General features: G+C 42.2%; 1 protein-coding gene across 4 annotated transcripts in view; it reads right to left on the bottom strand.

Annotated features, from left to right (window-relative positions):
• Window positions 1-26,385, bottom strand: part of LOC119658346 (runt-related transcription factor 3) — a 94,251-nt gene extending 67,866 nt beyond the window's left edge. For all 4 annotated transcript variants that reach the window (XM_038065699.1, XM_038065701.1, XM_038065700.1 and 1 more), the window contains exon 1: window positions 25,870-26,385. In XM_038065699.1, coding sequence (XP_037921627.1) covers window positions 25,870-26,359 — 490 coding nt within the window. In that variant the 5' untranslated portion in view covers window positions 26,360-26,385. The remainder of the gene's footprint in view (window positions 1-25,869) is intronic.
• Between the last annotated feature and the right edge of the window lie 275 nt (window positions 26,386-26,660).

Here is a 26,660-nt window from a genome sequence, read left to right as displayed (position 1 = left end):
AACCTTATTATTATCTATCTGACTCTCTGTCCGTCCGCTGTCTGTCACACCTATTATCTCTGAAAAGGTTACTTTCATTGATATTTGTGAGAAAGTTGGTACCTGTGATTCCCATCGCATGCAGTGAGTAACGTAGTTACATGTTACACGCAAATGAGGGGTATACATTTTTTTCATTGAGTGTAGTCGTGTTGGATATCAAATAAAAGGTCTCTGTTATTACTCTCCGAAACGGGTTGATTGCAATGGGAAGGAGTGCGGGGGTCCGAAATTATTATGCAAGTGCAACTGCCACGAACCTAAAGCTCTTCATATAGGGAAACACAAAACCGTTTATACCTGAAGTGTTCAGTTTCCGGTTTCCCGACTCGTTTATTTGTAAGTGAGAAATGTCTTCATATCAGAAATCGTACCTCCCAAACAATTTTTTCCAAACTTGTTTTTCTCAAAATGACTTTTTCCACATTTGCGAGGATTCTAACTCCAAAAGTTATTAACCGATCATTATGAAGCAGGTATGATTCTTTACAAAATTACGAAATTTTAAGGCTGTTTTCTTTTATACAATTATTAAAAATAAAGGGCCTATCCCTTTCAAAAATGAAAGTATTGCAATCCAACGCAACGTTATTTTACAGCCGCAATTGCGTACATAATAATAATATTGAAATAGAAACTGGAATTTGGTTAGCTTTTAGTTAGAATCCGTCCATTTTTCGTGTTGTGCCAATTCTTCTGTTGCAGTTGGTTATGTTCACTTTTTACCTTCCTTCTTTAGCAGTAGTGGCGGATACCCTTTTCTTTTTGTTTAAACTTAAGTACGTTTTTGACAAATTTTTCTATGCCATAATTTTCTCACTTCCAGCGACACTGGTTGCTCCTTCAAATTAAAATGGAATCATCACTGCAGACAATGCACTCAAGTGCAGTAAATTCGTCATTAACAGCCTTTCTGTTGAATCGCACCGAACTGAATGTTACTCACCGAAGTACCCCGGGGCAACTCAGTGCTAATTCGGCTTTTGTCCTTTTTTTACAAAATTTGTAAATTCAGCTCTTTTAACATCAACACCAAGTTGAGGTCATTACGCATCAATGTCTTCTCTGTGCTACTACGGCACAGGCAAAATGCTCACCTCTTTAAATCGCCAAGCCGTCATCAATCCACCGGGGTACTTCGGCACGTAGTATAGTCAGCAGCACTCTATATCCAACAAATTTTCAGAATTTACTGGACGGGGTTAAATACAGTAGATTCTTAAGGGATGCGATTTACTTTCAATTTATATAAGGAAACCAAGTTTTGCTTTCATTGATTTTTATATCAAAAATGCAGCTAACTCGTTATTTTGATTATAGCTCCGTTATCCCGGTTTTGAGCCGAGGTCCACCCATTCGATATCCCTAAAAGTTGTATCGCGTCCTGACCAACGCTATCGCTCCATCTCAGGCAGCATCTTCTTTTCCTACCATAGATGTTGCCCTTATAGACTTTCCGGGCTGGATCATCCTCATCCGTACGGATTAAGTGACCCGCCCACCGTAACCTATTGAGCCGGATTTTATCCATAAGCTGACGGTCATGGTATCGCTCATAGATTTCGTCGTTATATAGGCTACGGAAGCGTCCACCCTCATGTAGGCGGCCAAAAATTCTTCGGAGGATTCTTCTCTCGAACGCAATTTTTCTTACTAAGAACCCAAGTCTCCGAGGAATACATGAGGGCTAACAAGATCATTGTCTTGTACAGTAAGAGCTTTCACCCTATGGTGAGATGTTTCGAGCGGAATAGTTCCACATTGTACCCAGAAAAAAATAAAAATATCCATTCCTTTTGTTATTTAATATGCTTTGTTTCTGTTCAACATTATTTTGGCAAATGAATGGTTTTCGAGTTACTTGCGAAAAACCGTTGAAAAAACACGCATTTTTTCGATAAAAAAAACGGCATGTTTGAACATGAATAACTCGAAAACTATTATTTGTATAAAAAATGTTTGCTTAGAATCGTCCATTTAATCAATTTCTGTAGTTATTTAAAAAAAGACCTGGAGGGGTGTGTCATGTGGATAAAAATTTAGAAATGATAGTGAGTGAGTTTACGGACACTCATGACCTGGTATTTGTCAATACATAGTTTATCGAAATATTGTATCATCTTATTGTGTGAGCAATAAAACCACATAAAATCTCATATGATACCGATGTTTTTTCACCGTTACTGACTGCAAAGCCGTTCTCAATACACCTTAAAACCACTTGTTCGTGACTGTTTTGCTAATCTAGTATTCCCTATTCGCTAGTTTCAAATTAAACCTGGGTGATTTCGGGAGCAAGGAAAAGAAAAGATCATTACACCTCACTGTCAACTGTTAAGAGCATCGACGCAATATGCAATCAAACTAAACACCCGATCCATAAAACGGCCTATCCGACCATCGGAGTCACCAAACCTAGCAAGTGAGATGCTTGGTATTAAAATGGAGATGCTTATCATAAATTTTCCGCCGATAAAAAGCAGGTTAACTGGCAAATTCATAAGAAGTAGCGCTGGAGAAATTTCCTCATTCGAAACTTTCACAAGCAGTGTCGATATTTGGAACAATTTTTCCATTCAGTTCACTGGAAATTGAAGAGATAATCACATGAATGAGACCGGGTACAGCAACAGGACATCACACTTGAGTTCTGGAAATCTCTAAATTAGTGTTAATCGCGTTGTTGAGACTTTCGTCATACGGTATTGTCCCATACCTTGAAGATTTTCGAACGCGTCCTTCACAATTGCAACCATGACGTTATTGAAATCACAGTGAACCAGGTTAAATTTATCAAGAACCGTGGAGCTACTAGCGTAATACACACTACGCGGATACTCATGAAGAAATACCGGAAGAAGCATCGTGTTTTTACATCGTATTCCAGGATCTAGAGAAGGTGTTTGACCATCGCCACCAAAACTAATCTTCAGCAACTTGTCGAAAATGGAATGATTGGCTTCCTCAGACTGCATCTGAATGTAGTGGGAAATTGTGACTTTTTTTTGGGAAGGTCAAGCTTTTTAACACTATTAATGAAAAACGGTGTAACAGTAAAATATAGAGTGCCCATTTCCTGGATCAACATTCCTCAAACAAATGCTAGTATCTACCATTAAAATGTGTATCATCATAAACGGGACAACCTGTATAATATTCGTTGCACGAAGTTAGGTAAAAATAAATAAAACCTAGATTGTTTTTATATTAAAAATCACAGATTTGTTTGTTCATAAAGCTATTTGATCAGAGAAGATTTTGCTCGATCAGCTAATTCACCATCTCGCTGTTTTCGATGGCGCTCCTTCTAACCATCTTCTACTGGATGGTCTCTTCACCAAACCATGAAGAAATTTTTCGGTTCATCTGAAGTTTTTAGAAGTTAGCTGCAGTTCTCATCCTTCCTGGATCCTTAAGAGACTATCGTGTTATTTCATCAATTTGAACCGGTTGCTCGAAAGTGGGCGAAATAATCTCGCTCCCGCGGCTAACGGCCATTACGTGCGTCACAAGAAACAATCAGTCAAACCAGGTACATAGTTCACAAAGCTGCCTATGCAACTGTCGTAGTTCACATCACAACTGGTAAGCGATACATCAGTAGTGATAATAGACTTTGCAAACACAATGTCCGGAAGAATGTCCTTAAAAAGAGACGTTACTATCGCAAATTACATTTGTGGGTGTCAAAAAGACGTTTCAGCAGCTTCCACATAAGCTCTCTTGGTATATACCAGAAACAACTCTCGTGTATATATACATATATATTGGAATGACTCTTATAGTGAGATCCAAAAGGCAGAGTTCCAAGTATGGTAAGTATATGACACTCGCTCCGTGCCCCTGTCTGGGTTCAATAAACATGTCCTTTCCGACTACTCCCCGCCATTCTGTTTCTGGACACTGTCACGCGATCATAAGTACGTTATAAAATTATCTATGGAAATGATGTCGAGTAACTCGTCCAAATGTGGAGTAATCCCCTGACCGATTATAGAGAAGTCACAATTTCAAAATCTGCCGAAGCCTATTTCTATTGATTAGCACTGAGGCTAGACATTAGGCTCTCTTAGATAAAAAAAAGTGTGAGAAGAAGGGTCCGCTAACGTCTTTCTGTCTTAAAGTATATGTATTAGTTCACAAAAGGTGTGCATTTGATATTCTAGCTAGTATATCTGGAGTCTGTTTAATATCTAAACGTCCATGAGAGACCGGCGCCCCAGTGAGGGCTACTCTGATCGCCTTTCTGGTCTATTAACTCTGGGGCGGAGTCGGAATAGGATAATTGCTTCCAACCTTCTCTATGGCCTACGGTGTTGGAACGAGTTCAAATTTCCGAAGTGTAGGCACAAAAATACAGCTTTTATCTTGATTTATCTTCTATTGTCTAACATATTATATAGCAAATCGGAAACCGGAAGTACCACCCTTCAGATATGAACAGTTTTGTTTGTTTCTTATGACAGTATATTTGGGATCAGAACGATCCCACTTCTATGAACCCGTACTGTATATGTATATTTAGCATGCCAAACTACTCCCTTTAGTGTGATATTGATATTTAGTAATTTCGGTGGCAGTAAATTTATCCGGAAAAGACAACTTTTAGCTAGTATAATTGTACCAGTATAGTACGATTTACACCAAACTCAGGTGTATCACGCTTCATACTGAATTGTATTTTACTCCTATCATAATTCTAGGATAAACCTAGCCAATTCTAGCCAATTTTTTAACATCATAGTAATATATATTCTTAACTAACTTTGAGTAGACAATGGTTCGTTAAAGAAATCACTTCCACCCTCCGCACTCTCCGCCTTTCCAAAAAATAATAATAATAATAATAATAATCGTTGGCGCAACAATCCATGTTGGATCAGGGCCTTGAAGTGTGTTAGAGCACTTCATTCAAGACCGTAACGGTACACTAGGAGGCAATGTGGTCAGCATTGCGCTCGCCCGAGATTATTACCCTGATTTGACTCAGGTACTCATTCACAGCTGAGTCGACTGGTGTCCGACGTCAAATCACGATACAAATTCCACTGCCACCAGTGAGATTTGAACCGCGACCTTCCGTACGACAGCCTTGCGCTCTAACCACTCAGCTATCCGGACACCAAAAAATGTCGAGACTAATGCTTTTGATACCTACATGACTATATTCGGAGAAAATTTTGCACCCTCTTTTTGAATGTATGAGAACATCGCCACCCCCTCCTTCAACTCAACGTTGAATGATGTAACTTGCTGCATGTGTTCACATTTTCCATCTTCTCACCAAATTTCGTGTCTATCGGTATAGTCGGCTCTGATAAAAGTGCGTGTGACAGTCAGATAAATATTTAACCGAATTTTATAAGATTTTTTTTACAAATACAACCATAAAAGTGGAAGTGGTTGGTACACATATTCGTTTGTAATAGATGGACTTCAAACCCGTTCAACCAATCCCATGAAAATTAGTACATATATTTGTTTTCGCATCGAACATATTTTGATTCCGTTCACTAGATGGCGCTGCGGTAGATCAACTTCTACACCATTCCTTCGATCGTCATGAAAATTCGGGTAAAAGTTGCATCTTCAGCCCCATCCTCGTGGGGGGTGAAAATGTTATGCATTATCATGGTAATGTTTTAATTTTCAGTCATCCCTTAAGGAGAAAAACTGGGAGGGGTGTGCAAGAGGGCGAATAAGATCCCCCTCTCTAACCTCGCTAAAAAATTGCTAGGAGCATTCCTACTTACAAAGTTATAGCGTCCCACTATGGGGCTATTTTCAGGTCAAAGGTAAGGTTTAACTTTGAACCTCATTCCCCAGGGAGAAGAGGGAGTTTAAATAGAAAGGGGGAGATCTTTACTCTCAAAGCCCGTTGAAAAATCTCAGCTGCCACTTCCCCCCCCCCAATGGCGCTTGAAATGGGCTGTATCATGACATCATCGTAGCCAAGTTTGATTTTGTTTGTTTCTTTGGTGGAGAGGAAGGGGATAAAGAGGATATGCAGAAGGGAGAATCAGGTCCCTTCTTTCTAGCATCTTCGAAGAATTGTGACGGTCATCACTCAATGAAAGATTATGGTGCCTCGAAAAGGTTTTTCCGTAACATTAATAAGGTTAGGTGGGACGATCATCGTTGCGATGTGCGAGGAAATTTATAGAGGGGGATGATCAACCAGACATGCACGGTAAAGTCCAGCCAGCAAAGTTACTGAAATATTCGAAAAAAAACTATCCACGCCTGGAAGCTGACTAAATCAAACCCTCTTTTTCAAGAGCTGCTGAAACATGAGAGAAGCGACTATGGCTACTCGTGTTTATATTGCTACGATTTGAAATTTCAGGGAGAAATGGCACGGTCAATTTGCCACTACTTACTGAGCCGCCAGAGCTACTCCTAACTCATATTGCTGAAGCTACTCAAGAGCCCAAACATCTTTTACGGCATATTCGGAAATACTAAATGCAAACATACATAGGCAGAACAAGGTCTGCCTGGTTTAGCTAATATAATATGTATGTGCATATTGAAATGACTCTCACTGTGAAACCAAGATTTCACGTAGAAACATCTTCAAACGTTCTGCAGTCCTAAGGCTGCTACACCACAATTCTAGGTCCAATGACTGTTGCATTTTCATACTAAATAGTTTAATATTCGGAAAAATCAAATCATGTAAGTGCTATGAGTACAAGTGCATAACAATGAAAACATAAACAATGCCCTATCCATTTAATCTATTATATTTCCAGTGCCCACCATCAGCTAAAATCATATGTCTGCAATTTATATGAAAAAGGGGATTTGCAAAATAGGATAACACTTTACAAAATCGGGATAATTAAGTCCACTTTGTCAAAAGTTTTCCTCATGAATCCAAAGGTCTGACAATGCAATAGACCTTCGAGTGTGTACACTTGACATCGTGTTGTCTACCTCGAAGAGCAATACAAACCCTTTTTGCAGAGTGGACTGCATTTAAAAGGACATTAATCGCTAAAGACTTTCGACTTTTTGAAAAAATCATGTTACAGGAACGTAAGGTTTTAACAGGCGCAAATGGAAGTATCTTAATTTCAGTATTTGGAGAGTGGAAACTGTTGACATAATTACAGAATGGACAACGAACGTACTATACTATATATAAATCTATATATAATGGAATCAATGGTTGAAAGTTATTGCAAAATTACTCCTCTCGATCTTGTACGAAAGGTAAATTGCTTTAGAATTTGAAACTAACCATAGTTGGAAATGGCTGCAATTGTATTTGAAACATCCTGAATATTTCTTGTGCCTAATTGACCATGCAGGGTTTGCTATTCTGATACTGAACCAGTATCGAGCAGGGATCTCGAAAAATTAGAGACTTTAGAAGAAAATTTGCCAATATACCTTGATAATCGTTTATGTACCTTTTAGATATTTTTGGAGCTACAAATTTCCAAACCAGCAGAATGCATTTACTGAAGGTTACATTAGAATCATGTTAGCATCGATGCAACGCTACCCAACCCTAATCTACATTATGTCGGCTCCAGTTGTCACCGTTTAGTTTCTATTCAGACAAAAGTTGTCAGGACTTCGTTGTCTAGAATAGAATAGAATTTTCTGAATTGTTAATCCATTATCCCCTTTACATATATAAATACTGGAAACCCATGCCATGATGAAGACTTGCTATAGACTTGTGTCGTGTCTTTCAAAAGGACGCAACTTCATTTCTCATATACACATGATAGATACATGTGTATACTCTAAATTGGAGGGTCTATTCAGCTCACACTCTGCTAACTTGCAGGGTACGTGTGCCTGGGCATGCTGATAATCCATTTTACTTTGCAACCTCGCATCTGACTCACTTGAATGAAAAAGGACTTGAAGTACTAATAGTCAGAATGGAATGGATTCAGTTACAGTATTCGGGAGGAAAGCTAGGTAGTATGACCCTGTAGTAGCACTTTGTCCTTGTCTTCTATTATTATGTTTATGCAACGTCACCAGCATGGGCTTTTTGTTGAGTTGTTAAACACTTTTTCTAGTGGGAAGGGGTTGGTCGAGAGACTTACGTACGTATGCCGTGCGAGATAGATGTTACCTCTCCGTTTTGGGTGACAGTTTTCATTTATGTTTAATTTATGTTTACTTAAATATCTCGATTGTTATCTGAAGTACTCATTCCTGGCTACAGTGAAGTGTTGTGGTCGAATGGAAGCGCCTTTGTTAATAAAACTAACGAATCAAGTAATAGTTGTATCGTTATGGGGTAAGAAGAATGAAATATGGAAAGTTTTCCCAATTCAACTTCTTTATTAGTGATGGATATGTATTTCCGGTCAAAAAATACCATATCAAATTAACGGGACGGTTAGATTTTATTCAGAAATTAATTTAAAATTATCTATAGGAACCGCCTTAATTGATCAATTTTCCACGATTCTGGCAGCAGTCTAACTTTCAGTATAAATGCAATGACCGATGAACTATAGAGAATTACTTAAATTTCCAAATAAAAGTTTCCTGTCTGATGGGTGGATTGAAACTAATGCCAGATCTGATCATATAAGATTGTTCCAATAATTTGATTGGACGGCATAGGTGGTGACTGCATGAGCGAATGACAAGGAAAAAACAGGTCGGTAAACCGGAAGCTGGACGCTTCAGGCATGGAAAGTTTTGTGTATTTCTTATATAAAGACATTTGAGTGTGCATTTGCCGCATTAATACGTAGCGATATATATGCACATATTATGTGAGAGTATCCACTTTCGGGTGATATTGATATTCATAGTCTTGAGTTTGCAGAGAAGCGACAATTTTGACCTATGATAACTATTAGTGATAGTATGATTTCCACCAAACTCGCTAAGATCATGCTTTCTGTTATAGCCTGCAATACTGCAATACAATATTAGAATATTACTTAATTTTTAGTAATTGACGGCGATTCAGAGGTGGCGAGTAGACTGATACGCCAGGAACTCTGTCAGCTGAGTCAACATCAAATGGCCAAAGGAGAACCTAGAAGTCGTTGTACCAAGAAACGCTGTATTCATATCGACTGTATCGGTTCTGAGACCTAGGACGATCAAATTCGAATATGTAAAATACTCATCTGAAGTGCCTTTTGACACGAAGAGTCACCAGAGGTTATCTAGTACCACAGGCAGGTTATTTGCGATTGGCCCCCTTGTGGGAGTTTCGTAGTGGTTGTCATTGTGGCCATATGGCGGCTCAAGTGTGGAGTTGTGCTGTACAACTCGAGCGCCTTGCGTAGAAGTTGAGGTAGGCTTCGCATTCAATGGTATAAATGCTGAGCGTGCAGTCAGTGTAAACCAGTGAGGCTTTGATTGTGGTCTTCAAATCAATTCGTGTCCAAAACATACTTGAAACCTAGTAGGTGTTGATAGTTTAATAGCTGATGGTTTCATATTGGAAGACAACCCTAAATCTGTAACTGCAGGAATAATCCACAGAATGCAAGGATCCATTTTTAAGCCAGTCATTTGTGATTATACTTTTCTAATGACATTAATTTCGGTTTGATACTAGCAACTTTGTACCAATTAGACTTATAATATCTTCTGTTTACTCGTAGGATACATTGAATATGTGAATCCTTTTCAAGTTCCACCGACATCAACCTGGATATGTTTACCATATCTCTCTTCAGACATCTTCCAACGCAACTCTACCCAGGGGTGACTAACGCAACCTGAGATCCGCCTCACAGTGATGATGGGTTTTATGCAAAGTGTGTTACTGCATCCCCGCTTGTCACAAACACATTCAAAAGTAATACGCGGTAGCCCCAAACTGCACAAACAGATCATTAAAAATTATAAATTAGAAACTGAAGTATCGGTGGTTTGACAGAATGGGTATCATTTCGCTCTTCTGTTCACTGTTCTGCAATGAGCTGACGAGGAGATTCATTTGTCTGCACACAGCATTTCTCTTCTCCTCCTATTTGTCATACTTTCCCCCTCAATTATTTTCCTTCCAAATTTCCATTTTTTTTAAATATTGATTTCCAACCGATAATTTTAATTATCTTTCAAAAACTTTAATCACAAAACTCTACCCAATTAAATTTACAGAAACCGTGAAATCCTTTTAAATGTTTCCAACTTACAAATAGCTCAAAACGATCAATAAGATTTCCTTCTGTTGTTTTCATCCTACATTGCATCTTTTTTTTTCTTTTTCTCTAGTCTTGGTCTCGAACACAAGGGAGGTCGGCTCATCGTTATCGGTTGCACTATTCTATTTTATCAAAGACCATGATCTGGATGTAATCGCGAGGTTTTCAAATCACCATCCAGCGTACCACCGTTGTTTCGCCCGGGTTTTCCTTATCATCGACTTCAATGTTCGGACCAATCTTGGTGAGTGAATTCTCGTAAGCGCGAATTAGGTGACCATACCATCGAAGCCGCTTCTCTTGCAATTTTTCCCCATATCGATCGCGGATATCTTCATTTCGGATGGGGCGGACGATATTGCGGTAAATTTTATAATTGGGATGTTCGCTGATACGTCCATCGCAAAGAACACCAGTTGTGGAACGCCCGTTCAGCCAGGTTGCGTTAATGCATGAAACAATTTCATAACGCAGTTCTCTATTGGATCGGGTTAATGCTATTATTGCCCGAGATATTCAAATCGCTCAGTTCTGGGCCGGTCATTGCTGCTGACAGTGATTGCGCCTATTTCATGAGGATTTTGAATTTTATTCAGTTTCAATATGAGACCCTGTTGCATGAGGCGATCATTTCATTTTTGGATAAGTTGCTCGAAATCATTTTTGCTATTATTGGCTAGAAAAACATCATTTGCATAAACCACTATATAGGGCCATCGACCCTGGATTTTTCGGAAGAAATCGCAGAGAAGTGCGCAAGGCCTTACGGTAGGGGAGCTATTCGCGCCATGCATTCGGTTCCTCGCTGAAACATCTTTGGTTTCAGCTGCCGGTGTACTGTTGTGACGGAGTGAGTAACTTGCGTAACGAACATGCAATTGTGAACGAGTCTGCCATGACTTCAAAAGCAATTTTGACAGCTACAAAAATAATCGGGAAAAAAGGAGGTAAAGAACAAGTGCAAGTGAAAACAATTCCGTTTTTGCGCGAAATAATAAGTCAACAAGTCGGGAAACCGGAAGCTTGACGCTTCAGGTATAAAAGGTTTTGTGTTTCCCTATGTGAGGAGCATAAAGTAGATCTCCATTGGCTTATAGCATCGACCCGAGATATTGAAATCGTTCAGTTCTGGGCAGGTTACTGCCATTGCCAAAACTGAGCAATTTAAATATCTCGAAGGGCAGGTTGCCGACATTGCCAAAACTCAGCGATTTAAATATCTCGAGGGGCAGGTTACTGCCATTGCCAGAACTCAACGATTTAAATCTCTCGAGTCAATGCTATCTGCCAATGGAGAACTGCGTCATGAAATTATTTCACACATTAACGCAACCTGGATGAAGTGGCATTCCCCAACTGGTGTTCTTTGTGATCGACGTATTAGCGCACGTCCCAAATCTAAAATTTACTGCAATGTCGTCCGTCTGCCGCTCTCTATAGTTCTGAGTATTGGCCGACTATAAAGGTCAATGAACGGCATCTTGCGGTAATGGGGACGAAGAAGTTGCATTGCACTGGTGGCGTGACCCGTTTTGATTAGGTCTGAAATGAGAATATCCGCGATCGAACGGGTTTGCACCGATCGTGGAGAAACTGCAAAAGGGGCGTTTTCGATGGTGTGGTCACGTAATTCACACCAACGAGAATTCAACGACCAGTATTGGTCACAACATCAAAAACAATGGTAAGCAACCAAAAATCCGGCCAAAACAATGGTGGTTTAATATGCTGGATGGGGATTTAAAGGTCTCAAGATTACATCCTGATCAGGCATTTGATAAAATAAAATTACGAAACCGATCAACACAGGCCGACCCCGCTTGTGAACTGATGGCTGAACAAAAAGAAAAAGATGTGAGGAGCGACGAATGCACGACAGCTCCGTGTAATATAGCTAAAAATTCCATTGCCCTCTATTTTCTAGAAAGTGATTTAAATAAATCATTTGATGGAAAGCCCTGTGTTGATAATGGTCAACCTCATACGCCCCTGTTTATTTCCGAGTTATCACAATCTCGGCAGATGCCGGATTTTACCTAATACTAGCACTAAGTGCCAAGCATTTAGGCTCGGACGATCCTACCTACTTAAAAACTAAAGGGGCACTGGTGGTGGTGGCCGGTGGTAGGTTAGTGGGAGAATCCGTCGAGTATCCCCCGCAACATCGAGCACGTATGCAGAATGGTGTACTTCTGCATGGTTTGAACCAGACTGTGCGAAAGTCCCAGGACATCAAGGGAAGCCGTGAGGGATTTAGGTACAATACCTGTAGCTGACAATATTATGGGAACCACAACCACCCGCTCGAGACGCCAAATTTCTTTGATTTCCCGAGCCAATGGCTCATAGTTCACCTTCTTCTCCACGTATTTCCGTTCAATGTTGCTATTATGGGGGATAGCAACATCAATAATATACGCGGAGCGACCCGTCTTGTCAACTAGCAGTACGTCAGGTTTGTTGTGTGCGGTATGGCGATCAGTCAGAACTTGCCGGTTCCAATACATGCTGTAAGCAGAACTATCAAGTACTGCTTGCGGCTCATATCGGTAAACCGGACATGTTCCCGTGATCAGCCCATGCTTATATGCAAGGTTTTGATGGATAACCTTACATACAGCATTATGCCTGGTGATGTATTGCACCGGTGCCATAACAGTACAGCCAGAAATGAGATGGTCCAACGTCTCTAACGGCGAACCACACATTCTGCACTGGTCGTTCTCCACCCGTTCTTTCATGATGAGCTTTTTATAAGCTCGGGTGGCGACCACGCCATCCTGAATGGCACACATGAACCCCTCCGTCTCAGCAAAGAGCTCCCCAGCACACAGCCACCTGTTCGACAGATGCAAATCGACAAATGGCTGCCAAAGACAATTCACGTGTTTACCGTGCATTCCTCGATCCGCTCCTGGTCCGACTTCACCCCACTCAGAGGATTGAAAGATCGATCCTTCAAGTTAAGTGGAGTCAGTCCACAGTCTGCCTTACAGACAGCCGCATGCAAGGGGCTCGCCTGCTCTTTACTGTAAAAATAAGCGCGCAGCGAGTCGACTTGGCGATGATGTTGCGCCGCCACGTCAACCACGCCCCTACCTCCGATGTCACGAGGCAGGTTCATCCGCTCCACGGCCGACTTTGGGTGATGCATTCGGAATTTAGACATAGTTGTCCGTATCCGCCGCTGGACGTTTTCCAGGTCGGTCTTCGTCCACGGCAATATTCCGAATGCATAAGCCAGTGAAGGGATAGCGAATACATTCAACGCGCTTATTTTATTCTTCCCCGAGAGATGCGATTTCAGCACCAGCTTTACACGTCGCAGGAATTCGGACAGCAGAGCTTCCTTCAGATCACCAACTCGAGCATGGGTTCCTTGCAGAATTCCTAGGTACTTGTAGAAGTCTGTCTCGGTCATAGCTTCGATGTGGAGGTCACCAATGCTATGTCCGGCATGCGGCTCGTGATGACCTTTGCGAATGGCTTGGATTCGACACTTGTCTAATCCAAACTCCATCCGAATATCACGGCTGAACATGTCTATTATTCGCAACAGACTTCTAAGATGGTTGTCAGTACCAGCATACAGCTTGATGTCATCTAGGTACATCAAGTGTGTCAGTTCGCACTTAGCACGTAGGCCATATTTTATTGCAAAACCATGCCCTCTAGCATCATTCAGTAGCCATGAAACGGGGTTCAGTGCCATACAAAACCAAAGAGGACTCAATGAATCCCCCTGGAAGATGCCCCTCCGAATACGGATGGGCTCTGAGGTATTAGCACCCTCAGATGTACGGACTGACAAGGTGGTATGCCACCCTTCCATGACTGTCGCCAAAAACTTTATTAGTTTCGGATCAATGCGATACAGATGTAGGATGTCGATTAGCCAGGTATGCGGAACGCTATCAAAAGCCTTGGCATAATCGATATAGCAACTGAAGAGGTTTCTTTGGCCTCTAGTTGCTTGTCCTACAACTACCGAGTCGATAATGAGTTGCTCTTTGCAACCCCTTGACCCAACTCGGCAGCCCTTCTGCTCCTCGGACAGAATGTTGTTGGTCTCGAGGTGCGCATTGATCCTTCCACTAATAATGGACGTGATGAATTTGTAGAGGGTTGGTAAGCAAGTGATCGGTCTTGTGTCTGCGGGGTCCTGCACCGTGTCCTTCTTAGGGATAAGGTAGGTAATTCCCGCAGTGAGGAAAGGTGGAAATTCCTCTGGCCGACTCATGACCTCATTTATACTGCGTGCCAACCGACTGTGTACGCTGGTAAATTTCTTATACCAGAAATTCTGCACCCGATCCAGACCTGGGCCCCTCCAGTTCTTCGAGATGTTTATGGCTCGTCGAACTTCCTCTTCGGTAACATCCGCGAAATTCATGCCAGATGTATTGGCATGGCGGGTGCCTTCGGCGGTGATCCACTCAGCATGCTCAGCATGCTGGGCAGGTAACCCCCAAAGTCCACCCCAATACTCTTTCGCTTCCGTCACCGAGAACTGTATTGTCTGGGCGCTCTGTTGGGATTCGTTGAGAGATCTGAAAAAGCTCCGCTGGTTCCTCGCGTATGTTGCATTCTGGACACGTCTGGAGTAACTTTCGCCATACCGTCGTAACCGACTGCATATGACAGAAAGTTTCTGTTTTAGTGTGTCCAGAATTTCAACTATGGGTGTCTCACAGGGGATGGCATAGTTCCGGTAAACCCTCTGCACTTTATTTTTCACCCGTCGGCTGGCATTGCCAGTGCTGATCTGAATCAGTCTAGCAATGTCCTGCCTTAGTGAGTCCCGCCGACGTTCCAGACGAATTTTCCATGGTGGATCTCTTTTGTCACTCAAACCAATAATGCGAAAGCGAATCTTCTGACCGTGCAATCTGATAGCCGCAACTGCACCACAATACACAAGTGATTGTAGTTGCAGCAGCGACATATCAGCACACAGTCGAGATGCAATCTCATCATTGATTTGAGATAGAATTCCCGGAGTTGCTGGAGATGCATAGAGCCTGGGAATACCTGGTCTATGCAAAGGATCCATATCCGAGAATTCTATACACGCTCTTTGGAATTCGTCCCGAACTTCAGCGGAAACCTCAGCTGGACGGTGGAGAAGAGTGCTTCGGCGAGTACTGAACCTGTTGCCTGCAGTGCGGCGTGGTGTTGTTGATGCCGCCGCCTCTGCCCCCATCGACTCTCGGTCACCAGTTTCCCCGATGACTTCAAATCGAACACGTTCCCTGATGGTGGCCGGGATTGTGTCACTGCGAGTGATGAAGCGGTACTGGTCTGCGACTCGCTGCACAGTCACGTGCGCGAATTGCGGGAAACGCTCAACGAATCTCTGGTGCAACAAGGGGCGGTAAGATGTTATACCCGCCCCCGCCGTTATTTCGTAGTAGGAGCGGATGATGAAGAGGTTCATTTCTTCAGTCCATTTCATCCGCTTCCTACGCGAACCTGCTGAAGTGGTCGCCACAGATTGTGGCGAAACAGCTGCAGCAGGCGGAGCTGTGCTCCTGGTCGTCGTGGCGCCTAGACGTCGAACCGCCCCACGACTAGCGGTTTCGACGCCGTGCTGTCCATTACGAGAGCCCGACCCAGTCACCAAGTCAGACGACTCCCGCCGGTTATCCGTACCGGACCTTAAATTTCTCCTTCTTCTCATTTTTTGGTGGTGCATTTTATCCCTAGCTGCCAGGTGTGTAGATAGCTTCCTTAGTGAGTAATCTGCAAGACTGCAAAGTTCCTGCACTTTCCTCACCTACCCCCTGAGACGCTGCGGTGGCGTACAGCCATTCAGACTGAAGCTATCCATCCCTCCTCCTTTCACAACCGGGCTTAGGACCGGCTTTATGAGTTTAATATTATTAGCAAATGCCAAAAATTTAACCAACATCAAATATAAACAAGTCGGGAAACCGGAAGCTGGACGCTTCAGGTACGAAAGGTTTTGTGTATTTCTTAATACGTAGCACGTAATATATGCATATATTATGTGAGAATATCCACTTTCGGATGATATTGACATTCATAGTCTTGAATTTGCAAAGAAGCGACAACTTTGACGAATTATAACTTTGTTAGTAATAGTGCGATTTCCACCAAACTTGGTAAGATTATGCTCTATGTTATATCCTATATTATTGCGAAATTTCGTAGTCCTAGCATGAACTTAAGGTGGGTCGTGCAGCGAATTACTAAAAATTACAGTAATATACTATTATTAACTTTATTTGTGCAGATATCAATGTGGAAGGTATTTCGGAGCCCAGGCACCATATAGTGGCAGCCTCTTGATTTTTTTCAGATTTTTCGGTTGGGTAGTTTCTGAGAATGGCCCCCGTAAATGAATGGTCACTTTCAACCCCCCGCCCTCCCTACCTTTTCAACAAATGTCAAAACTAAGACCATCTTCGAAAAGTACTAACCGAGACCTTTAATTTGATACCCCACATGGCTATATTTGATGAAAAAAAAATTTACACCCCCCTTTTGCATGTATGGGGACCCCCCCTTAAATTCATCATTAAAGGATGTAACTCACTGTATGCGTGAGCGTTCACAGTTCCCAGCTTTCCACCAAATTTGGTGTCAATCACTGCGACCGTCTCCGAGAAAAATGCGTGTGACGGACAGACAGACAGACAGACAGACAGACAGACAGACGGACAGACAGACAGACAGACAGTAAACCGATTTTAATAAGGTTTTGTGTTTACACAAAACCTTAAAAAAGGGCATTCATAATAACCCCACAAATATTAGTAGTGGTAGTATATAACTCATAATGTATATATGGATCAGAGACGGAAGTGTACCAACCGTTGAAAATGTGCAATTTTATTCTTCATAATATTTCCTTCCAATTATTTCTCCACATTTTTTATTACACAGGTAGCTGTTCGAATTTAGGCTGTAAATTTTCGTAAAACCTGAGAACCAGTTACCAGGGGAGGTCAGTTCCGGGTTAAAAAAAAATTGCGATATATCACCTATTGATGTAGTTCTGATCAGCGAAGAAAGCAAGCAACAGGGAAAATTACGGCGAAAAGACCATTAATCCCTAACCAGCGCTAAAATACTTCAAAGTAATGATCGAGAGAAGGATTAACTTAAAAAAACCACATTGAGCATGCATTAACTAAAGCATCTTCCGTTGCTGCACCAACCTCGAGAATTATACCGAACGTTGGGGAGCGAAGTAAAAATCAATGTTCTTTTTTTTTTCTGGGATACCGGACGTACTACGTACTACTCTACGCACTGTAGGAAAGTAAGAATGGCATATCGGCTAAGTGCTTCGGACATGCAGTGCTTACCATACAATATCAGGAGAGGTATATACTTATTACAAGGGATGATTGTGATTGACATCACCGCGAACGAAGATCGCTTTTTCTATGTAAAAAGGCATGCAATCGATGAAGAAGATGAATTGGGGGAATTGAACTACGAGGTGACATAACTCTTAGGCATACCGAGGGTACTGCTCACACTTGCATCGATTTAGTCACGACATCAAGCTTAATGCCTTCCGAATAAGTTTAGCGACTGTCACAAAAAACACCCCAAAATATCGTTTATGGTGGAGTCAACGGAGACTTGAAGCAAAGTTGACTAGGGGAGAAAGGAGAGCTTGGAACACGTAATGAGAGTGAGGAGGAGTGTATAGTCGATTTTGTTGACACCGATCACCCTGTACTTATGAATACATGGTTCATCAAACGATTGTCTTACCTTCCTACATTTTACAAAGCGCCGACATTGCATCACCGTTACTGACTGCAAAGCCGTTCCCTATGGGACCATTGCACGTCAACCTCGACCGTTGCTCGCCGTCTTGCGTCACTGATATAACAACGTAAGGAACGCACTTGCACGCCCCGCATTAAAGGGGGGCGATTTCATGAGAAGAAAGAAGAAATTATCTCACTTACGCGATTACCCAAGTAAAAGTTATGATCAACAAAGCGGTCTATGCAACACTCATAGTCATCAAGCCTGGTAAGCAGTTCATCACCCGGAATACTTAGTTTTGAAATGACGATGACCATATGAAGGTCCATATAAAGAAACGCGTCTACCATAAGTTTCTCAACTATGAAATATGAAGCAAAGAAAATGATCGCTATTACGCCCCAAGCATTGCCCCCATTATGTCCTCCATCATCAACCACTGCCTTATCAACGCCCACTTCCCAACAGATTGGAAGAGTGCTCGAATTGTTCCTATCCCCAAAAAAAAACCAAAACCCACTAAATCCCGATAGCTACAGGCCTATCTCAATCCTCTCATCCTCCGCCAAGATTTTCGAGCGGATCATCAAAGTCATTATGGACGAGCACTGTGAATCATTCAATCCCACAATTCCAATTCGCCAACCGCCCCAAACACTCAGTCGAACATGCACTACTCGTGCTCACATCGAACGTCCTCCTCGGCCTCAACCGTAACGCTCCGACCATAGCCTGTCTCCTCGACATAAAGAAGGCTTTCGACTCCGTATGGCAATACGGACTCGCATACAAGCTTTCCTCCAGTTCCATCCGCACCTCTGCAAGCTAATTCTTAGCTTTCTTGATGGGCGGAAATCCCAAGTCCAACTCCGTGAACACCTCTCCTCCCCATATTCTAGCCCGGCTGGCATCCCTCAGGGGTCAGTCCTCTCCGCTACCCTCTTTTCTCTGTTTACCACAGACCTTCCTAAATCAACTCCACACCCAAATCCAATCCGAATCCTTCAATACGCGGATGATCTCATCCTCTACACCTCCACCAGAAACATCCCTGCCGGTGAAGCCCGCCTGAACTCCTATTTGGACGAGCTCTACCGGTATTTCACCCGCTGGAAACTGTCCCTAAATGCACAAAAATGAGAAACCATCGTATTCCGTGGTACCGCTAAGATGACGCCGAAAATGAGGAACGACATTTCAACCTTATCCCTGAAGATCCACAACGACACCATCCCAACCGTCAAAGAAGTCACCAACCTTGGGGTGACAATCAATTCCCGCCTATCCCACGTCCCACATATTACGAAGACACTGAACCGTGCAACAGGTGCCTTCAGATCCCTCTACCCAATCCTGAAATACACTAGCCCAACACCTCAGAAAGTCAAGCTGTTTTGCTACAAACAGCTTATCCGTCCCCTCCTCGTTTTCGGCTTCATCTTCTGGTCCGACGCGTCCTCTCACCAAATCGAACGAATCCGCTACAAAGAACACAGAATCCTCCGCCACTGCACCAATATATACAACAAGTCGGAATACCGGAAGCTCGTGCCTCGGGTATAAAGATTTTGTGTTCATCTTATGTGAGAAACTTCAACGCACATTTTTCTGTCCGTATATAGCTACAAATCCAACATAATCCTTCATATTTTTCCAAACTACGAGACATACGTACATATTACAGCCATAGATATCACGCTCACCCTAAACAAACAAACTGCCTATTACCGAATACTGTACACATATATGCACGTATATAAATTTATCGTACCCATATTTCCGATTTACTTCTTATATCTATCTGAATTAGGCTCTACCATTCATTAGCACGCATATATTATATACCTACATACACACATGTCTGGCTGACAAATAACTAAAAAACTAAAACAAAATAATTCTCTGCGACCCAATTCATAAGAACTCATTTCGTTGTGGTATTGACGAATTGATATCTGATGATGACGTCATGCAGGTTGTAGAGTGCACGAAATTCACAAAAAATTGTAAAGTTTCACCCCCTATAACTTTGTTAATAATAGTTGGATTATCTTCAAACTTGACCAAACTGTGCATTATGTTCTTCGTTACACGCATGCCAAATTTTGTACTTCTGGGATGAACATAAGGGGGGGTGCCGGGTAAATTTCTAAAATGTGGAAATATACTATTATTAACTTTATTTGTGCAGATATCGGAACCGGATATATTTTGAGGCCTAGATTCCGTAGAGATGCATCAATGTGATTTTTTTCAGATTTTTCGGTTGGATAGGTTCTGAGAACGAGACCTGTTACACTTTTTGTGGGTCATGTTTTGAACCCTCACTCCCCTATGTTTCATCTAATATCAAATATTGAACCAGATTCGAAAAGTACCCATTGAGACCTTTCATTTGATACCCTACATGGCTACATTCCGTGAAAAAAAAATTTGCACCCTCCATTCACATGTATGGGGAGCCCCCCTTAAACTTAACACAAGATGGCGCCACTTACTGCATGTAAAGGGATCACTAGATTACATACTCTCACCAATTTTCGTGACAATCGGTCCAGCCGTTTCCGAATAAATCGGGTGTGACAGACAGACAGACAGACAGACAGACAGACAGACAGACAGACAGACAGACAGACGGACAGACGGACAGACAGACACCGTCTCGATTCTAATAAGGTTTTGTTTCACACAAAACCTTAAAAACGAAGACCGCTCCAAATACATCTCCAACCAGATCCTCTACGACTCCTCCCAAACGCCCCGCAGCGACGTCGTCCTAGCCCGTCATGCCCTCAAATTCCTCGAAAAATCCATGTCACACTCAAATCCACTTATCTCCCAGGCCATGCAGATTGAGATCGTCGAAGAGAATCTTCTACGAACTCATCTGTTCCCACAAATCCTCTTATCTCTCCAGTCCCGTAACCTCCTTTTCGACCCCGGAGGTAGAGTAATCTTCTACAACGATATCTACTCCTCATCCCAGTTTTCAAAACCTACCCATCCTTAGCGCCACTCCTAGCTTCCTTTCCCAAACCCCTCCCGCATGCCCCCCATCCCAACTCACATCCTAGTTCCTTCCCCGCCCGCCCGCTTTTATAAAAAATTTAATCAATGGAGGTTTTTTTCGACTTTTCCTCCAGATAAAAATTTATGTATATTTCCATTTATTCTTTAGTGATAAGTTAGTTTAAGCCATAGATTATACCTTAGATTAAGCTAGGCTGTTAAGGTAGTACATAAGTTAGGTTAATTTAGAATTGTATGTTTATAAGTGTAATAAAAATTGTCGTTTTCGCATTGTTGTTTTCGCATGATCGCTATTACCCGAGCGTTCAAAGGTCTTTACGATAAACTTGACACTTAGGATGGCAAGAGAGATCTGCATTGCTTTGTCAAGAGTCAACACCAATGCAACTTTTATAACTCTGAGATAAACTTAAGGAGGGTTTCCCAAAAATATGGTAATATACTATTATTAACTTAATTTGAACAGATATGGAGAGTATTTTGAGGCCTGGGCGCCATATAGAAGCAGCCTCATGATTTTTTTCAGATTTTTCGATTAGTAGTTTCTGAGAATGGGTCCGTTAAAGAAATCTTCACTTTGCATCCCTCCCACTCCCCGCCTTATTAATCAATCTCAAAACTAAGACCGGCTTTGAAAAGTACTAATCGAGACCTTTCATTTGATACCCCACATGCCTACATTTGGTGAAAAAAATGTTACACCCCCCATTTACATGTATGGGGACCCCCCTAAATCTCAACGTAGGTGGATGTCACTCACTGCATGTCTGGGGGTACACAGGTCCCACCTTCTCATCAAATTTCGTGTCAACAGGTACACCCGTTTCTGAGAAAAGTGCCTGTGACGGACAGACAGATAGACAGACGGACAGACCAACGCAAGAGGACGAATATTGCTGGAGACATTCTCGCGCTTGAAAGTGGTACTTGCCAACTCTGGGGGAGCCAATACATTCCGGAGGGGAGAATTACAATCGGTGGTAGACCTCACCTTCGTCAGCGATACTCTAATCAGAGACTTACAGTGGCGTGTCAGCGAGGAGTACACACACACAGCGATCATAAGGCTATCATCTCTCAAACCTCGTAAAGGAATAATTTGAAGCCATTAAAACGAATAACGACGAGCTGGGTAACTAAGAAATTCGACGCAGAAATGTTCAAGGAGGTACTTCTGGAAGATACGCTGCTATCGGGAAGCACACAAAACAAAGTTTTACAGGTCGTGGAAAAATTGCAGAGGGCATGCGATGCCGCTATGCCTCGACGAAATCCTAATTTTTGGTGGAATTCCACAATTGAGGAATGCCGGAAAAAGTGCTTCAAAGCTAGCAGACGCTCCCAGCGCAGAAGAAACCGATCTGAGTTCGAGGAGCTACACGTGCAATATAAAAATGCGAGGAAAAAATTGCAAGTAGCTATCGCAAAGAGCAAATCCGAATATTTCAAGCGGATGTGTACTGAAGCTGACTCTGACCCATGGGGTGGCGCATATAGGTCGGTGATGTCATCACTAAAAGGCGAGCGCTCCCCACCGATTACCTGTCCAGAGTTGTTGCAGAATATAGTGAACACTCTATTCCCAGTGGATGTGAACGGTACAAGTCTGCCTGCAGTACATTTAAATCCCGACGAAGTTCCGATAGTGGTAAATGAGGAGGTTCTAGACGCAGCAAAAAGATTGACTGAAAATAAGACTCCAGGACCGGATGGAATCCCTAACATTGCCCTGAAAGTAGTCGCCACGGCAGCGCCAGGTATGTTTGCCCAAGTTTTCACGGCATGCCTTAGGGAAGGAGAGTTCCCCGAGCAATGGAAGGTACAAAAGCTAATACTCATTCCGAAGGCAGGTAAACGATTGGGTGACCCCTCCTCATATAGGCCGATATGTCTGGTCAATACCATTGGCAAACTATTTGAACGAGTAATATATAACAGACTGCTCGCTGTTGCGGAAAAGGAAGGAGGCCTTTCCGACAAACAATTCGAATTTCGTAAGGCAAAATCAACTGTCGACGCAGTCAGCATGCTGACTGGCTTGGCTCAGGCTGCAGTAAAAGAAGGAAAATGCTGTGCAGTAATAACTCTAGACATAAAAAATGCGTTCAATAGTGCAAAATGGAAAAAAATCATCGAGGCACTCGACAAGATACAGGCCCCGAAGTACATTGTACGCATTGTGGTCGAGTTTCTCCTTGGGAGAAGACTATACTGCGACTCAGACGATGGGCTAAAAATATTCCCGACAACTTGCGGAGTTCCACAGAGTTCTGTCCTAGGTCCCTTGCTGTGGTTAGTTATATACGATGGAGTGTTGACGCTACGCCTACCGGACAACGTGACAACTATTGGCTTCGCCGATGATATCGGAATAACAGTGGTTGCAAAGCACCAAGACTAGATCGTGATCTATGCAAATGAAGCGATGTGGGAGATCAATTCCTGGTTGAAAAATTCTGGCCTTTCACTTGCCGAACATAAAACAGAAGTAGTTCTCATTAGCAACGGAAGAAAGAACACAACTAAGAAAATCAAAGTTGGCGAAAAAACAATTTACTCCCAACCATCGCTCAAATACTTGGGAGTAATTATTGGCAGAAGACTCAACTTCAAAAGACACATTGAGTACGCCGCAACTAAAGCGTCTTCCATCGCTGCAACGATCTCGAGGATACTGCCGAACATTGGTGGGCCAAGACAAAGTCGACGTCTGCTGCTCTCCATGGTAGTCAGCTCCGTGCTACCCTACGCAGCTCCAGTTTGGGTAACTGCTCTGAATAACAAAGTGAACTGCCGAAAATTGGGAATGGCGTATCGGCTAAGTGCACTCCGGGTATGCAGTGCATATCGGACAACATCAGGAGAAGCAGCATATGTACTAGCAGGGATGCTCCCCATAGACATCTTGGCGAAGGAAAGTCGGCGACTCTACGACAAAACGTATGCAGCTGGAGAGTCTAGCGCATTTCGACGGCAGCTGGCACGGTGGGAATCTATCGAACGGTGGCAAAAGCGATGGGACGAGTCCCAAACTGGTCGTTGGACATACCGCATCATTCCGGATATTCGGAGATGGTTTGAACGAAGCCATGGGGAATTAAGCTACGAGTTAACACAATTCTTAAGTGGACATGGAGGTTATCGTGCTTATTTACATCGATTTGGTGACGACGAATCACCATGCTGCCCAATATGTGGTAACGTGGCTGAGAGTGCGGAGTTTGTCATATTTCATTGCCCCAGGTTCACCGCGCACCGAACAAGAATGGAAGCGGTCGCAGACAGGCGTTTAACACCCGAAAACATTGTGGAGTTTATGCTGGAGTCAACGGATGCCTGGAACCAGGTTGTAAGGGAACTGCAAGCTATTCACCAACAGCTTAGGCAGGAAGAACTACGACGAAAACAGGGAAGAGAGAGAACCATAATGAGCCGCAGTTAAGAGCCCCGCGACGCAATACTTGATAGGAGTTTCGTGGGGAGAGTGCAATGAGAAGGAGGTGGTTTTAGTGAGTAGAAGTCTCACATAACTGCGTGGCAGGAGCCAGCAGTAGGTTTTGAACCTTTCCATCTTCCAACGCCTAAAACAAAAACAAAGACAGACGGACAGACAGACAGACATTGAACCGATTTTAATAAGATTTTGTTTTACAAACAAAACCTTAAAATGAATGAATTTACTCAACTGTTTATGTAAATAACAAAATGCAACCATTTGTGCATTGAAATATTAGAAAGAAACTGTCTGGCTATTTCAGGTAAATTTTCAAGGAACCCAAGACCGTTTTAAGGCGACCAGGTGCTCGTGCAACTCCTGTTTTCGTATCCAGGGTAGGCTACTGCAAGCGATTTCATACATACATTAAACAAATATGCGATAATTTGAACAGGATTATAAATTTCTCCAAAAACATTAATCGAATATACGAGTAGGTATAAAAAATACTCAAACGAAGGGTCTGCTCAATACTTTGCAAATTTAGCTCCAAAAGATGTGGCAATTTGATAACGAAGATTACGCGGCTTGAACTGTTAAACTAACCATGATGCTATATTTCTAGAGATGTTTTTTAAATATTAATCGAATATCGTCTGGCCGGTTACTTTGGGAGAATGGAAAATTCTAGTAAATTACCGAAACCATTTTCTCCTTTCAGTGTAGTCATACAAAAACTACGCCGATAAACATTCAATGTGAAAAAAGCAAAGAATGGCCAAATCAGGATGTGAAGGGTAAAACTTGTTCCCAGCTTTCATTTCCCATGGAACCCCATTACGACAAATTTCCTTAACATCTACATCATTCGCTCCGATGCCCGCCATGACATCATGAACGATAGAGAGAAAGTTTTTCTTCTTAGTTGGCATTTTGGGGTAGTCCTAAGGCTCGGGCTATGTCGTGAAGAAAAACCTAAAGAAGTTGGGGTAGTCAGTCTTACTTTTACTCAAGGGGAAAAAGAAAATAAATATGGGGGAGTTCACACTTGAAGTGGATCTTAATTGATAGCAACCAGACCGTTAAGGAAGTTCGGGAACTGGAAATGGTAAAGGTGACGTGAAGAAAAATCACTGAAAGGTGGCAAAGTGTTATGGTATTTGATGTAATAGAAGCAACAGGATTTCCTGGAGGCTTATTTTGTCAGGGAAAAGATTTATGGCAATTTTATCCACTGTTGGTTGTAATAAGGATATTTAAATGGATTACCGATTGTTAGCAAGTTGATTTTTAAATTTGGCTTACGACGTTTAAAAAGATAGGAAGTTTCGCTAACGAGGGGTTAGTGATGTAGGGCCAGAAAAGAATTTATAGGCAATGAAAATGTCATTCTTTTCTAACTTTTAACTTTTAAATATTTTTCTCTATAGCTAATATTTAATGAAAAATGTGTAAGTCACTTACCTCTACCGCTTCGACCCACAAATCGAAGATCGTTGAATTTGGCCACTTGGTTTTTCATTACAGCTGTTGAATTTCTAAGTTCTGCGCAATAATTTTCATCATTTCCAGCTCGTACCGTTACCATTGTACCATCCCCAATATCACCCAGTGCGACCACTTTAAAAGCAACGGGTAAAGTCTTGTTCGACCTCCAGTGGGGCGGTAGAACTGTACAAACAAAGAGGGGACTTCCAGTTCGAATGAGTTCGCCAGGATGTTCGGATAGAAAATCGCCTAAAGTTCTTTCAGCCAAAATGTCCGATGTCATCTTTGTGTAGGCTTCATTGAGAAGAGTAGCGGCTGATGGAGGCGATGACTCTGTCGATCCAGATGTGTTACTCGTATTTCCTCCTGTGCTACTGGCATTGTTGCTACTGACATTGGTACTACCACTGGACGAATTATTGGTTGTATTGTTGGAGGATGTTGTTGTCGTTCCGGTTAAGTGCATTTTTGTGTCTAGGCACTATGTGTCATTAACACAGCACACAATCACAATAGTTCTTGTCTGACAATGGGTTAAATTACTATATTACTCACATTGGGGAAGTCGTGATTATAATGCACTTTACTGATAATATAGAAAAGTTTCGGTCTTTATTTTTTTTTAAATAACTGGTTGGTGTACGTTCTTTATATTTCTGTAAGAGAATATTCCATTTCGTCAGGTGATATTTTTCTTGTAATTGAATTATTGACATATTTTTATTGAAATAAAACATTCGTTTATAAATAAAATAATAATAAAAAAG

This window comes from Hermetia illucens, chromosome 5, assembly GCF_905115235.1.
Source record: "Hermetia illucens chromosome 5, iHerIll2.2.curated.20191125, whole genome shotgun sequence".
NCBI lineage: Eukaryota > Metazoa > Arthropoda > Insecta > Diptera > Stratiomyidae > Hermetia > Hermetia illucens.
The sequence above is the reverse complement of the archived record's forward strand: the minus strand, read 5'-3'. Positions and strand labels throughout refer to the sequence as shown.